This window comes from Bufo bufo, chromosome 10, assembly GCF_905171765.1.
Source record: "Bufo bufo chromosome 10, aBufBuf1.1, whole genome shotgun sequence".
Classification (NCBI taxonomy): domain Eukaryota; kingdom Metazoa; phylum Chordata; class Amphibia; order Anura; family Bufonidae; genus Bufo; species Bufo bufo.
Window position 1 is genome coordinate 17,811,010 of NC_053398.1, and position 16,331 is coordinate 17,827,340.

A 16,331-nucleotide genomic window follows, 5' to 3' on the forward strand; every position below is an offset into this window, starting at 1 on the left:
TGTACAGTATTATACACCAGTATACACAAAGCCTAATAATTGTCTTGTTGTTTTGCAGTTCCGTTATAAGAAAAGACTGTACAAGCAATCAAGTATTGACGAGAAACAGATTGCAAAGCTACATACCAAGGTACGTGGAAGGTATCATCAATGTAGAGACTGTAATCAGCATAAAATCTAATGGTATAACGTGATGGCAAAGATCTTATTATTCTGGTATCTGGATGTATCACCGGGTCATTGTTCTGAGATAATGTGTCTGTGTGATATTTCTTATCAGGCATCAGTCACATGTGTCCTGTAATATGGGTTCTGGATCCGTCATCTAGTGTCCTGCTGGTCTAGAACTCACATGATCCTTTTCACTGGCAACTGGCTAAAAGCGATCTCGTGACTCCACAGATTTCTTCTCAGACCGCCCGTTTGCCACTTTTTGGAGGAAAGGCTATTTGGCGGGTGTAAGGGTCCTTAGGTATGCTGCCTGGTGCTGAGCGATAAAATAACACGCCAATCAGCTCTTGTAACCCACACTTATATTTAGTTTGGAGAAGAACGTGTTTGCCCCCATACATTTTTATGTCAGCAGCACATCCTCTGTTTACATGGGACAATGTGCTGCCGACAAACAAGCATGTTTTTTGAAATATTAGTGGCATATCCCTTTATCCATAACGGGATCCCCGAAATGAGCTGAAAGCAGCTGCACCCGTGCAACTGCCCTCCATTAATTTCTATGGGACAGCCAAACATAGCCAAGTGCTGGCTCCGCTATCACCTGCAGTCCCATAGAGGCGAATGGAGCGGTGGTCGCACTTGTGCTGTGCATTTTCCATTCATTTCTATGGGACTTTCAAAAAGAGCAGAGCACGCTGGAGCCCATTTTGGAGGTGGTTGCGGGTCCCACCTCCGAACCTATGCAACATTGGTGGCATATCCTAGCAATATGCCAATAAGACAACCCCTTTAATGCAGCTTAAAAGATGTAATCATCCAGCAAATGAACCTTTGCTCATTTGTCAGATAATCAGCAACATATTTTACATGGGGCGGTGGTTGGGGGGAGGAAATATCCACAGAAGCACTGTTTGTGATCATCGTCCTGTGTTACTTCTAGCAGATTCTGAATGAGGACTCGGTACACTACATCAATAAAATCTGTCAGGGCTTGTGGACAACGGTGCGGCCCCTTTAAGTTTTGATTCTACTCAAGAAGTTTCCTTCCCCTCTGTGTACACAACTGGTTTTGCTGTGAAGAACTAATAATATATTTCAGGTTTATGGGTTACTGCGCATAAAATGATGTTTCCCTGAAACTCGCATAATGACAAGTCACTTCTGTGAATATTTTCTATACCGCTTCTTTTTGATTCCAGGCTAATTTACGGAAATTTATGGATTACATTCAGCACTGTTCAGCGGAGAAAGTCTACAAAATGTTAGATCGGGGATTGGACCCAAATTACCATGATCCGGAAACGGGTGGTAAGTTATTTGAAGAGGTGCATATACTTGGTGGCAACGTATAGGACCTGTATTGTTCTTTTTCCCGTAGGCTGGATGCTATATACTGTACAGGGATTTTTTTTTATAATTTGTAAATGCAATTTAATGTAATGCAAGTGCCTGTAGCTTTTGCATCATTTTATTGTGTACTCAACTAAAGTACTGGCTGTGAATTTACAGAGCTGGTGCTTTAATGTCGTGGTTCGTGCAACATTGGGGGATTGCTGTGTGACACTTGCAGGCATTGGTCTGGGGGAATTCATTCTGACATGGTCTGAATTCTTACAGTCACCACAAGTTGTCTGCAGCTTTTACCCCTCATAGGAAAGCATTAAAGTCACAAGGGGTCACAATAACTTGCAATACTACAGTGACCAATAGTTGCTATGAAGCACTTTCCTAAATTTCCAGAAATTCCCTTGGGAAATATCAATAACAAGAAATATTAGTGGAGCACCACAACATATCGCTTGATATTTATCATTTAAAAGGGGTTGTGTCACTTCAGCAAATAGCATTTATTATGTAGAGAAAGTTAATACAAGGCACTTACTAATGTATTGTTATTACTCATATTGCTTCCTTTGCTGGCTGTATTAATTTTTTCATCACATTTTACACTTCTCGCTTCCATGGTTACGACCACCCTGCAATCCAGCAGCGGTGGTCGTGCTTGCACACTACAGAAAAAAAAATAAAAAAAAATATGTGCACACCCACGGTCCCGGCCACCAGAGAGGCTGATGCTTTTTCCTATAGTGTGCAATCGCGACCAGCACTGCTGGATTGCACGGTTGTCGTAACCATGGAAACAAGCAGTGTATAATGTCATTAATGAATCAAGCCAGCAAAGGAGGCAATATGGACAATCACAATACATTAGTAAGTGCCTTGTGTTAACTTTCTCTACATAATAAATGCCACTTGCTGAAGTGAGCCAACCCCTTTAAGGTTGTTTTTGTGTCGGTTTTAAGTCTGGCTTTGCTTTGTGTGTCTGCTCCAAATTTATGAACTGGTGCACCTTAATAATTTATGTGGCATGAGTGTTATGTGGTTTACACCTTTAGGTGTAAATGTAGAGCGGGGGTTTGCCTGGCGTGAGAAGCGACCGTTTTGCAACATTTTGAAAAGTTGCACATAGTAAATGTGCCAAAATCCCTATCTAATCTGGAGTTTTTGTCTAGAAAATAGATCTCTTGCAGAATTGACATAGAGACCAAAATGTTGCAAAAATGTGACTTTTTTAGACCAGAAAGCAGGCGTACCCTAGTTAAAAAATGAGCCCCACAGTTTGTATATTGTGTACTTCCCTCTGCTAATACCCATTCACATTGTGTAATTATATATTTTTTTGGTTTGGAGGGAAGTTGATGGAGATTTTAGCGATTCCCCATCCTGTAAAGTGAAACTTACCCATGATATGAAGACTTGTAGTGTTCTTATGACTGCGAGCGGTCTTCTGTGGAGCCCCCTCTTCTGTAAATGTGCCCACATATCCTGCACTCAGGGATGGAATCGCTGCATGTTATACGCTAGACCTTCAGGGTTACGTGGCTTGGAAGATGCTATAAGCTGAATTCATTGCATGTGGATCATACATGAAGGGCTTGATGAAGAAGGGCAGCATGGGCCGATTGCATAGATTACAGCAAAAAACTGCATGGCCGACATGAGCGTGTAGCAGTCCTGTCACCAGAATCTATATATCTGTTTCCTTCCTCCCCACAGAAACTCCGCTTTCTCTGGCCGCCCAACTGGACAATTCCGTAGAAGTGATTAAAGCTCTCCGTAATGGCGGCGCTCACCTGGATTTCCGGAGCAAGGATGGAATGACTGCACTGCACAAAGCTGCCCGAGCAAAAACACAGACAGCCCTGGTGGTAGGTTCTCTTGCTCCCGGGTTGCAATCATGGGACTCTGATAGTATGCTGTATCTTTTGATTTTTAATGTAAAAATTGAAGGATAACTAATGGCACTATTAAGGGAATTGGTTGTGCCATTTTTTATTTTATTTTTTTGCAAAAGTTTCTGGCATTAAAGTAGTTGTCTTATTCCAGAGATTGGTGACAAATCATTAGGATCTTTGTCCGAATTGCATGGGTGCACCTGCTGGGAGCCCTTCCAAGTGTTAGAACTGCCTGTGACACTTTGTCACCTCTCGCCTCTTCTTTGGTCTCTCTGGAGGCTGCATAGTTGGTTTATTGTAGGAAATGGCTAACCATGAGTCTGCTTTTAAAAAAGCAAACTCATGTGACCACGGCATCTGGAGGCGCAAAAAAATAAAGAAGTGATCAAAAAGTCATCACACACCAAAATCAATGAAAAATAAAGATAGCCCCGCAGAAAATGAGCCCTCACACAGCTCCGTATAGATAAAAATTTAAAAAGTTCTGGCTTTGGGAAGGCTGGGAGTAAAAAACGAACATGAAAAAATTGATTAAGTGATTAAGGGGTTAAGGATTATCTCTGTTTGTTCATTATCTTGATGAACTCGATCAGGAAACTAAATACCAGAAATGATTCTAATTCCTGTATATCAACATTTTATTGCTCTTTTCTACCATTTGTAGTAACAGGATTATCATGAACACACGGCTGGTAGAGATTTACAATGGATTGGAAAATATAAGCATTTTTTTAAAGATAAAAAGGGTCCCTGCAGACTGGAAATCCAGATCAACACTAATTTTAGAGAGATCAGACCTGACATTTTTTTTATTGCTTTAGGTTTTCTGGGAGCACCATTCATTTTTTATATATGACACAGTAAATGCAATATAGATCTCTGTAAGTTTATGATAAATACGTGTGCGATGTTCAGTGTATTGGGAAAATCACAGGCAGCGTTGCACTTAGAGGATACAATATTATGGCTCTGTTCGCACGCTGAGGGATGGCGGACGGATCCATCCCCTTGAAGTGAGTTCTGTGCATAGGATGATTGGAAGCTACGCTGTGCATAGAAAACCAGAGAAAGGGATGCAGCACCACTCCAGTGATGAGGCCGCTTTAGGCTACTTTCACACAGGTGGCAGCAGGGTCCAGCAGGCTGTTCCGGCGGGGGAACAGCCTGCTGGATCCGTGCTAACTCTAGCCCACCACATGCCGAACAGAAACGACAACATGCTGCGGTTTTTGTCCGGCCACCTCTCGGCCCGTTTGCTGTGCTGCGGCCGGTGTTCCGTTAGATTTCCCTACCTCGTGAGATTTTCCTACACTCGTCCCTTCCATGACGTGAGGAGGTGTGCCGCGCAGGCGCACAACAACGGGGTAGGGAAAATTACGGGCCAGTGCGCAGGCGCGGTGATCAGATGGATGTTCTCAGCTGGACACCGGCCGACACTGCGCATGCGCTGGGAGCCTCACCAGCGGTTAGGGAAGGAAAAAATTACGGGCCAGTGCTTTTTCCCTACCCTAACCGCTGGTGAGGCTCCCAGCGCATGCGCAGTGTCGGCCGGTGTCCAGCTGAGAACATCCATCCGATCACCGCGCCTGCGCACTGGCCTGTAATTTTTCCCTACCCTAACCGCTTGTGATGCTCCCGGCGCATGCGCAGTGTCGGCCGGTGTCCAGTTAACTCTGCTGTGAAATTTCCCTACCCCGTCATTGTGCGCGGCGCGGCACACCTCCTCACATCATGTTCGGTGCGGCCGGAAGTGACGAGGGTAGGGAAATCTCACGAGGTAGGGAAATCTAACGGAACACCGGACCTCCGGCCCGCCCCCATTTTAGTGAATGGGGCTGGAGCGGACTTCCGGCGGCACGGTGGGCTAGCGTTAGCACAGATCCGACATGCTGTTCCCCCGCTGGAACAGCCTGTCCGACCCTGCTGCCGCCAGTGTGAAAGTAGCCTTATTCTCAAGAAAGGTCAGACCACCACCGATCAGAGAGTGATGCAATATCTTAGCAACATACGCTAGCAATATCCCTTTAATCGCGACTATTTGCTAAGTTTCTTCATATTTTAGATACATTTGAAAAGGTTGTGCCACCATTAAATGCTGATTTTATATAATTTAGCATGAAAAAAGTTACTTTTGGAATTTACTTTCTGTTACCCCTCAATGTATCTGCCCACTGGAAATTTCCCTGTAGGGTCTATGAATAATCCCCTACTACATGGGATAAGTCCTTAACCCCTTAATGACTCAGCCCTATTTCACCTTAAGGACTTGGCCATTTTTTTGCAAATCTGACCAGTGTCACTTTAAGTGCTGATAACTTTAAAACGCTTTGACTTATCCAGGCCATTCTGAGATTGTTTTTTCGTCACATATTGTACTTCATGACACTGGTAAAATGAAGTAAAAAAAAATCATTTTTATTTATAAAAAAATACCAAATTTACCAAAAATTTGTAAAAAATTGCAAATTTCAAAGTTTCAATTACTCTACTTCTATAATACATAGTAATACCTACAAAAATAGTTATTACTTTACATTCCCCATATGTCTACTTCATGTTTGGATCAATTTGGGAATGATATTTTATTTTTGGGGGATGTTACAAGGCTTAGAAGTTTATCAGAAATTTTCAAAAACCCACTTTTTAGGGACCAGTTCAGGTCTGAAGTCACTGTGAGGCTTACATAATAGAAACCACCCAAAAATGACCCCATTCTAGAAACTACACCCCTCAAGGTATTCAAAACTGATTTTACAAACATTGTTAACCCTTTAGGTGTTCCACAAGAGTTAATGGCAAATGGTGATAAAATTTCAGAATTTAGATTTTTGGGCAAATTTTCAATTTTAATTAATTTTTTCCAGTAACAAAGCAAGGGTTAACAGCCAAACAAAATGCTATATTTATTGCCCCGATTCTGTAGTTTGCAGAAACACCCCATATGTGTCCGTAAACTACTGTACGGGCACACAGTAGGGCGTAGAGGGAAAGGTGCGCCGTATGGTTTTTGGAAGGCAGATTTTTTTTTTTTTTTTTTTTTACACCATGTCCCATTTGAAGCCCCCCTGATGCACCCCTAGAGTAGAAACTCCATAAAAGTGACCCCATCTAAGAAACTACACCCCTCAAGGTATTCAAAACTGATTTTACAAACTTTGTTAACCCTTTAGATGTTGCACAAGATTTAATAGAAAATAGAGATACAATTTCAAAATTTCACTTTTTTGGCAGATTTTCCATAAAAAAATTTTTTTTTCAGTTACAAAGCAAGGGTTAACCGCCAAACAAAACTCAATATTTATGGCCCTGATTCTGTAGTTTACAGAAACACCCCATATGTGGTCGTAAACTGCTGTACGGGCACACGGCAGGGCGCAGAAGGAAAGGAATGCCATACGGTTTTTGGAAGGCAGATTTTGCTGGACTGGTTTTTTAGGGTACATCTGATTTTTGGTTGCTCTATATTACACTTTTTGTGAGGCAAGGTAACAAGAAATAGCTTTTTTGGCACCGTTTTTTTTTTTTTGTTATTTACAACATTCATCTGACAGTTTAGATCATGTGGTATTTTTATAGAGCAGTTTGTCACGGACGCGGCGATACCTAATATGTATACAATTTTTTTATTTATGTAAGTTTTACACAAAAAATCATGTTTTAGTGTTTCCATAGTCTAAGAGCCATAGTTTTCTCAGTTTTTGGGCGATTATCTTGGGTAGGGTATGATTTTTGCGAGATGAGATGACGGTTTGATTGGTACTATTTTGGCGTACATGCGACTTTTTTGATCACTTTTATTACCTTTTTTGGGAAGTAAGGTGGGCAAAATTTCAATTTTCTCATAGTTTTAATTTTTTTATTTTTATGGCGTTCTCCGTGCGGGGAAAGTAACATGACCGTTTTATAGATCAGGTCATTACGGACGCGGAAATACCTAATATGTGTAGTGTATTTTATTTTTTTAACTTTTATTCAGTGATAAATGTGTTTTTTTTATTATCTTTACTTTTTTCACTTTTTTTATTTTTTTTTGACCCAGACCCACTTGGTTCTTGAAGATCCAGTGGGTCTGATGTCTGTATATTACAGTACAGCACACTATATAGTGTATTGTACTGTATTTTAATTACACTTTGTCTGAACAGATCTATGCCTTTAGCACAGATCTGTTCAGCACTATGGACAGCAGGATGCCTGAGAAGGCGTCCTGTTGCCATGGGAACCTTCCCCGTCTGCCACAACTGAGCGGAAGGGGAAGGAGGGGGGCTCCCTCCCTCTTTGACCCCATCCTGTCTGGGGGCTGCAAAGGCACAACAGCCCCCCTATGGGAGAGGGAGGGAGCTCCCTGACTGTTAGCGTACGGACCGCGGTATGGAAAGGGTTAAACGGCTGACATCACAGCACAGATGTCAGCCGTTTATACGAGAGTGGTGTCAGCAATGTGCTGACACTCTGGTATACCCACTGGACACCAATGAATATTCAAGAGGCGGGCGGGGGATCGCGATCCCGCCTGCCGCACCGCCCGCCTCCCACACCGCCTGCAACCCCCCCCTGCTCCACCCGCCAGCATAAAATGATTCAGGGGTGCAGGGGGGGTGAAAAAAAATCTTAATTTTTGGCATTTTAAAGTTTCTGATCCCCGCGGCTGGCAAAGTGAAGGAGGGCGCACCGTTCATGCGCGGCTGCCCTCTATTAATTTCTATGGGGCTGCTTAAAATAGGCTATTTCCATTGGCCTTGTAGAAGCGAATGGAAGCGGTAGCCGTGCAAGCGTGGTGCGCTCCCATTAATTTCTATGGGGATTCTGAAAATAGCTGAGTGCGTCGCTCGGCTATTTTCGGTGGGCCAATAGGAACGATTGGTGGGGGCCGGATCCGGCACTGCCGGCCACCACTTTGCCAGCTTCGTTTTAGGCTTTGTTTTAGAGATAGGTGCACCTATCAGATAATGGGGGCATATCCTAGCAATATGCCCCCATGGTCTGTGATGGGAATACCCCTTTAACCCCTTAAGGACACAGCCTTTTTACACCTTAGGACCAGGCCATTTTTTGAAAATCTGACCAGAGTCCCTTTAAGTGCTGATAACTTTAAAACGCTTTGACTTATCCAGGCCGTTCTGAGATTGTTTTTTCGTCACATATTGTACTTCATGACACTGGTAAAATGAAGTCAAAAAAATTTTTTTTTTTGCACCAAAAAAATACCTAATTTAACAAAAAATTTGGAAAAATTTGCAAATTTCAAAGTTTCAGTTTCTCTACTTCTGTAATACATAGTAATACCCCAAAAAATTGTGATGACTTTACATTTCCCATATGTCTACTTCTTGTTAGAATTGATTTGGGAATGATATTTTATTTTTTGGGGATGTTATAAGGCTTAGAAGTTTAGAAGCAAATCTTGAAATTTTTCAGAAATTTACAAAAACTCAATTTTTAGGGACCAGTTCAGGTCTCAAGTCACTTTGCGAGGCTTACATTATAGAAACCACCCAAAAATGACCCCATCTAAGAAACTACACCCCTCAAGGTATTCAAAACTGATTTTGCATACGTTGTTAACCCTTTAGGTGTTGCACAAGAGTTATTGGCAAATGGGGAGGAAATTTGAGAATTTCATTTTTTTTGTCTAATTTTTCATTTTAACCCATTTTTTCCACTAACAAATCAAGGGTTAACAGCCAAACAAGACTGTATCTTTATTGCCCTGACTCTGCCGTTTACAGAAACACCCAATATGTGGCCGTAAACTACTGTACGGCCACACAGCGGGGCGTAGAGTGAAAGGTGCGCCGTATGGTTTTTGGAGGGCTGATTTTTATGGACTGGTTTATTTACACCATGTCCCATTTGAAGCCCCCTGATGCACCCCTAGAGGAGAAACTCCATAAAAGTGACCCCATCTAAGAAACTACACCCCTCAAGCTATTCAAAACTGATTTTACATACATCGTTAACCCTTTAGGTGTTGCACAGGAGTTATTGGCAAATGGCGATGAAATTTGAGAATTTCATTTTTTTGCCTAATTTTCCATTTTAACCCATTTTTTCCACTAACAAAGCAAGGGTTAACAGCCAAACAAGACTGTATCTTTATTGCCCTGACTCTGCTGTTTACAGAAACACCCCATATGTGGCCGTAAACTACTGTACGGGCACACAGCGGGGCGTAGAGTGAAAGGTGCGCCGTTTGGTTTTTGGAGGGCTGATTTTGCTGGACTGTTTTTTTGGCACCATGTCCCATTTGAAGCCCCCCTGATGCACCCCTGGAGTAGAAACTCCATAAAAGTGACCCCATCTAAGAAACTACACCCCTCAAGGTATTCAAAACTGATTTTACAAACTTTGTTAACCCTTTAGGTGTTGCACAAGATTTAATGGAAAATAGAGATACAATTTCAAAATTTCACTTTTTTGGCAGATTTTCCATTTTAATATTTTTTTTCCAGTTACAAAGCAAGGGTTAACAGCCAAACAAAACTCATTATTTATGGCCCTGATTCTGTAGTTTACAGAAACACCCCATATGTGGTCGTAAACTGCTGTACGGGCACACGGCAGGGCGCAGAAGGAAAGGAACGCCATACGGTTTTTGGAAGGCAGATTTTGCTGGACAGTTTTTTTTTTACACCATGTCCCATTTGAAGCCCCCCTGATGCACCCCTAGAGTAGAAACTCCAAAAAAGTGACCCCATTTTAGAAACTACGGGATAGGGTGGCAGTTTTGTTGGTACTAGTTTAGGGTACATATGATTTTTGGTTGCTCTATATTACACTTTTTGTGCGGCAAGGTAACAAGAAATAGATTTTTTGGCACGTTTTTATTTTTTGTTATTGACAACATTCATCTGACAGGTTAGATCATGTGGTAATTTTATAGAGCAGGTTGTCACGGACGCGGCGATACCTAATATGTATACTATTTTTTTTATTTATGTAAGTTTTACACAATGATTTCATTTTTAAAACAAAAAAAATGTTTTAGTGTCTCCATAGTCTAAGAGCCATAGTTTTTTCAGTTTTTGGGCGATTATCTTAAGTAGGGTCTCATTTTTTGCGGGATGAAATGACGGTTTGATTGGCATCTATTTTGGGGTGCATATGACTTTTTGATTGCTTGCTATTACACTTTTTGTGACGTAAGATGACAAAAAATGGCTTTTTTTACACCGTTTTTATTTTAATTTTTTACGGTGGTCATCTGAGGGGTTAGATCATGTGATATTTTTATAGAGCCGGTCGATACGGACGCGGCGATACCTAATATGTATACTTTTTTTTTATTTATGTAAGTTTTACACAATGATTTCATTTTTGAAACAAAAAAAATCATGTTTTAGTGTTTCCATAGTCTAAGAGCCATAGTTTTTTCAGTTTTTGGGCAATTATCTTGGGTAGGGTATGATTTTTGCGGGATGAGATGACGGTTTGATTGGTACTATTTTGGCGTACATGCGACTTTTTTGATCACTTTTATTACCTTTTTTGGGAAGTAAGATGGGCAAAATTTCAATTTCATCCTAGTTTTTTATTTTTAATTTTTATGGCGTTCACCGTTCGGGTAAAGTAACATAACCGTTTTATAGATCAGGTCGTTACGGACGCGGCGATACCAAACATGTGTAGGGAATTTTATTTTTTTCATTTTTAATCAGTGATAAATGTGTTTTTTGATTTTTACTTTTTTTTCACTTTTTTTAACTTTTTTTTTGACCCAGACCCACTTGGTTCTTGAAGATCCAGTGGGTCTGATGTCTGTATAATACAGTACAGTACAATATATATTGTTCTGTACTGTATTTTACTTACACTGAACAGATCTATGCTTTTAGCACAGATCTGTTCAGCACCATGGACAGCAGGACGCCTGAGAGGCGTCCTGTTGCCATGGGAACCTTCCCCGTCTGCTCAGAACTGCGCAGACGGGGAAGGGTAAGCACAGGGCTGAGGGGGGCTCTCTGGGGGCTCTCTCCCTCTCCCATCGGGGGGCTGCAAAGGCACAGCAGCCCCCCGATGGGAGAGGGAGGGAGCTCCCTGCGCTGTTAACCTTTTCCATACAGCGGTCCGTACGGACCGCTGTATGGAAAGGGTTAACGGCTGACATCGCATCGCAGATGTCAGCCGTTTATACCAGGGTGCCAGCAATGTGCTGGCACCCTGGTATCCCCACTAGAAACCAACGATTATACAAGGGGAGGCGGGCGGGGGATCGCGATCCCGCCTGCCGCACCGCCCGCCTCCCGCACCGCCCACACTGCCCGCAACCCTCCCCCTGCACCTCCCACCGGGCTAAAATCACTCGGGGGGTGCAGGGGGAGGGATACAGATCTATTTTAGGAATACTAAAGTTTCTGATCCCCGCGGTCAGGGACCGCAGGGATCAGAAACTGCAGAAATCGCAGCAAACCGCAGGTCTGAATTGACCTGCGGTTTGCCGCGATCACCGACATGGGGGGGTCACGGGACCCCCCCGCGCATTTAGCCTAGGTGCCTGCTCGATGATTTGAGCAGGCACCGGGTTCCGATCACTGCCGGCCGGGCGGCAGTGATCGGAACAACACATGACGTACCGGTACGTCATGTGTCCTTAAGTACCAGGACATCATGACGTACCGGTACGTCATGTGTCCTTAAGAGGTTAAGTAAAAAAATATGGTTTCAGTGGTGTACATACCACTCAAAAGCAATGTATAAAATATGAAAAAAGACTCATATCTTATACTTATGGCCTAAGGAATATAGGACAGCATCAAAAAGGGGAGACGTCACTTACTACATATCACATTAATTTCATTTTCTGCACTTTATTCAAGTCTCTATTAATTAGTAAAAGAGATTATATTTAGTGATACAGTGTATACTTCTGCAAGGACACAAATATTAATTATAATAATATATAGAGTGATTACTCACATTTCTAAATCTAGGAGAGAACAATGCCCCCCAATTAATGCCACATTGTGTCAGTGTCGACAAAGCAGAAGAACCCACAATCTACATAATGAAGGCTCGCACGGCTGCGCATTACTATAATATAAGCCATAACTCGGGTCAGACATTCGTGTCTTTAATCCAAAATCTATAAATGTCTTGTAAGCCTCATGCGAGTGAAGTAAACCTTATACTGATGATTCACCGGGGTCATACAGCTCTACGCGCACCCAGCAGTGACGCACTCCCGGCTGATTACCTGTCATTATGATGGAGCATAGGCCAGTCATCGAAATATCTGTTTAATTGACAGCTCTTAAAAGCTGGGAAACACTTCAATCAATCAGTAAATGGCGAATCACCCCAATGGTCGCAGAGCTGGAAAACACGCCCGCCATGTGGTACACGGACCCCTAGCCTGGGAGAGCGCAGTTTCTCTTTGCCTCTTTGTGGCTACAGAGAATTGGCAGTGGTTCTGCACTTTTTATATTCCTAGATCTGTGCCTGCAGTCAGTGAATAGACACATTCTTGTATGCTTTCAGAGGGTATAACTCATTCTTGCTCCGGCTCTGTTAATATCTGTGTCAGAGCCGCCATTGCTCTGTCATACTTGCTGGGAAAAATAGCATCCTGCTATATTCTTTTAGAAAAATGACGACTCCACAACATATCTCTTGTAGGAAGGAACAAGGGGCCTCGGTGAGGTAAGAGCCGTTTTTTTCCCCTGAAGTGTCATTATTGCAGTTTGCAGTCTGACACTTCAGCTGTTTAGTATGGCTGTAAAGCTGATTCAGGACGGCTCTTACTGGGAGTAGCCAAAGTGCTGGGTGGGTGGCTGCTACCCACGTTCCAGGCCGGGTCTTGGCAGGCTTAAAAAAGCAGTCAGCACTATCAGGTGGTGTGTTTTTTTCTCCATCTGACTGAAGCTGTGGAGTCCTCTAGGCTGAAGACTGCAAACAGGCGTGCAGGCCGCCTAGAAGCCTGCCAATGAACTATTCTGTGGCTGGGCATTCAGCTAGGTGTGAACCGACACCTAGGATTCCAGGTGAACATTGTTTTGTTTTTGCTGTGTGTGAACAAGCCCCAAGACTGTTCTGTTTTGCTGAGTGTGAGTCAAACACTGAAGTTTGATTTACAACCTGGTTCCTTGCCTCTATACTGCATCCGCTAACCTGTCTACCAGAGCAAATCCCCACACTCTTGTCAATGCAGTTCATGTCCATCATGTGACAGTTCTAGCATTTTTGGTTTTCTACTTCTATGACCGAACAGAAAACGGGAAATGACAAACTGAGGTGCGAACAGAAACGTATGCAGGGAGGAGCGTTACTTATTGTATCTTTGTAGGTTTCCATCAGACCCCATGCGCACAGCAGGAGGCTGCATACAGATACTACAGAGGTGCAGAGACACAGTGTATTATTTCATCGAGTCAAAGTCAAACTTTCTCAACCTCTCCCTCAGACAATCCTTCAAACCGCTTGCTTTTTTGTGAGCTAAACCTTTTGCTCCTAATCTCTATCCTATCTGTCTCTGAAGTTCTGACTGTTCCCTAATATTTCTTCAGCCATATTATTCCCTGTTTCAGCTGCACAGCTAGATGCATCTCACCCAGAAACAGGGGCCTCTCCCTTCTGCCAGCATTGTACTGCTGTGACATCCTTTCCCTTACTTCTCACTGTTTGTTTTTAGCCCCGGAGCTCACAGAATAGATAAGGAGGGAGAGATCACACTGACAGGAAGGCAGGGCACTCCTGTGATGTTCAGAAGCAGCGTAGAAGCAGTTCTTTTATCGGGCTTAGGCTCTTGGCTAGCTCTGACATGCCTGCTTTCTCGCTGCTGTCTTCTGAGTCTCTATAACCAGGGATGGATTTTGCCTGACAAAAGTTAGTGGACTGCAACTTAGGTGGATGCGAAACCTCTAGTTGCCATGACTTGACAGCTGTTTTGGCAGATTTTTTTTAAATGAAGTGATTCTCTATTAAATTAAATTGTGTGAAAGTACATTAAAGGAGTTCTCAGGTTTCATAATATATTTCTTTAACTCCCCAGTGTACCCCATACACTGCATATTGTTGCCCTATATACCTCAGCATCACTGCATCCTGGCAGGAACTTCCTGTTCCTATCAGCTTCCCGGTGGGTCCCAGCATGCTTTGCTCTGTACTGTTTCTCAAGGCTTACTCCTCCTGCCACACTATTACTTCTGCTGTAGTAACGCCCCCTACATCTCCCCTCTCCATGTTAGGCCACTTTCAGATCAGCGTTTTTGGTTTCCGGTTTTGAGATCAGTTAGAGGATCTCAAAACTGGGCCAAAACGGTTCAGTTTTGTCCCCATTCATTGTCAATGGGGAGAAAACTGATCAGGATCCATCAGTATGCATCAGGTTCGTTTTGTTGAGCATAAAGATCAATGTCATGTTCAATGGAAAAAAACGTATCGGACACCTATAAACTTACAATGATTTTAATACCAGATCTGGTTTGTTCAGTTTCTATTTAATACAAAAGGATCCGGATTAAACAGGTGCATGCGGATGTATGAAATGAAATGGAAGAATTTTTTTCAGGTTTTGAGATCCTTTGCTGGATCTCAAAACCTGAATAAAAAATGCTGACGTAAAAGTAGCCTTAGCTTGGCAGAGCAAGCCCTGCGGAATGTTTCAGAGCAAAGCATGCTGGGATTGGTTAGAAAACCCAACAGGAAGCTGCCGAAAACAGGAAGTTCTGTATCTAAACATCCTGCCGTAATACAGTGGTGCCGGGAACAGGGGAAGGAAAGTGTTGACCCGAAAAACGGGTTTATGGTGCAAAAATATGCAGTGTTTGGGGTACTCTGGGCAGATAGAAATTTTTGTTATGTCTCTCTATCTATCTATCTATCTATCTATCTATCTATCTATCTATCTATCTATCTATCGTATCTATCTACCGTATCTATCTATCTATCTATCTATCTATCTATCTATCTATCTATCTATCTATCTATCTCATATCTATCTACCGTATCTACCGTATCTATCTATCTATCTATCTATCTATCTATCTATCTATCTATCTACCGTATCTATCTATCTACCGTATCTATCTATCTATCTATCTATCTATCTCATATCTATCTACCGTATCTATCTCCTATCTTATCTATCTATCTATCTCCTATCTTATCTATCTATCTCATATCTATCTATCTATCTATCTATCTATCTATCTATCTATCTATCTATCTCATATCTATCTATCAGCCTCTCCTGTTATATTATCGTTTTCGGTTTGCTGACCCTCGGGTTACTTGTCGTGTCACTGAGCATTCTCAAACTGTTTCTCATCTCTGAGTTTCAGGTGCCCCTCCAGGGTTTCTCGTGGCCTGAATTTAATTCCATATATTTCTGCACTTTACTGGGTCACCTGTCTTGAAATCTTCCATTAGCTTCAGTGTTACTGGCAATATTCTGCATTTCAATGTCCTCTGCTCTGAATGCACCTGGTGAAAAAAAGGGAAATTGCAAATTACTTGGCCTCTGAGCTCTTATCAGGTACATTATATGGCAGATCACAGTGCGCCCACCGAACAGATTAGGGTCACTAAATGGATTTACTGTTTCCATGCAATTAGGTCCCCCGGTTAAGAGACTGCACCTCCCTGCTGCATTATTCAGCCTGTCCCTCGGTATTGGGAAATAGGCCACCTGACCGGGCATTTACATTTGTGTATCGACATCTCTGTAAATAGATATTTATAGGAAATCATATAAAATGGAAGATCGAGGGACCCTTATATTTATATTTACATAAGGCCGAAAAAAGACATTTGTCCATCCAGTTCGGCCTGTTATCCTGCAAGTTGATCCAGAAGAAGGCAAAAAAAAACACTGTGAGGTAGAAGCCAATTTTCCCCACTTTAGGGGGATGTATTTTTCTATGTCCCCCCCCAATAGTTTGCAAAGATTTCATATCCACGGACATATTGTGGATCTCTATTGCA

General features: G+C 42.4%; 1 protein-coding gene across 3 annotated transcripts in view; it reads left to right on the forward strand.

The window, feature by feature from the left end:
• Positions 1–16,331, forward strand: part of SHANK2 (SH3 and multiple ankyrin repeat domains 2) — a 514,254-nt gene that overhangs the window by 123,389 nt on the left and 374,534 nt on the right. For all 3 annotated transcript variants that reach the window (XM_040409073.1, XM_040409075.1, XM_040409074.1), the window contains exons 4-6: positions 59–130; positions 1,374–1,482; positions 3,232–3,383. In XM_040409073.1, the coding sequence (XP_040265007.1) occupies positions 59–130; positions 1,374–1,482; positions 3,232–3,383 (333 nt within the window). The remainder of the gene's footprint in view (positions 1–58; positions 131–1,373; positions 1,483–3,231; positions 3,384–16,331) is intronic.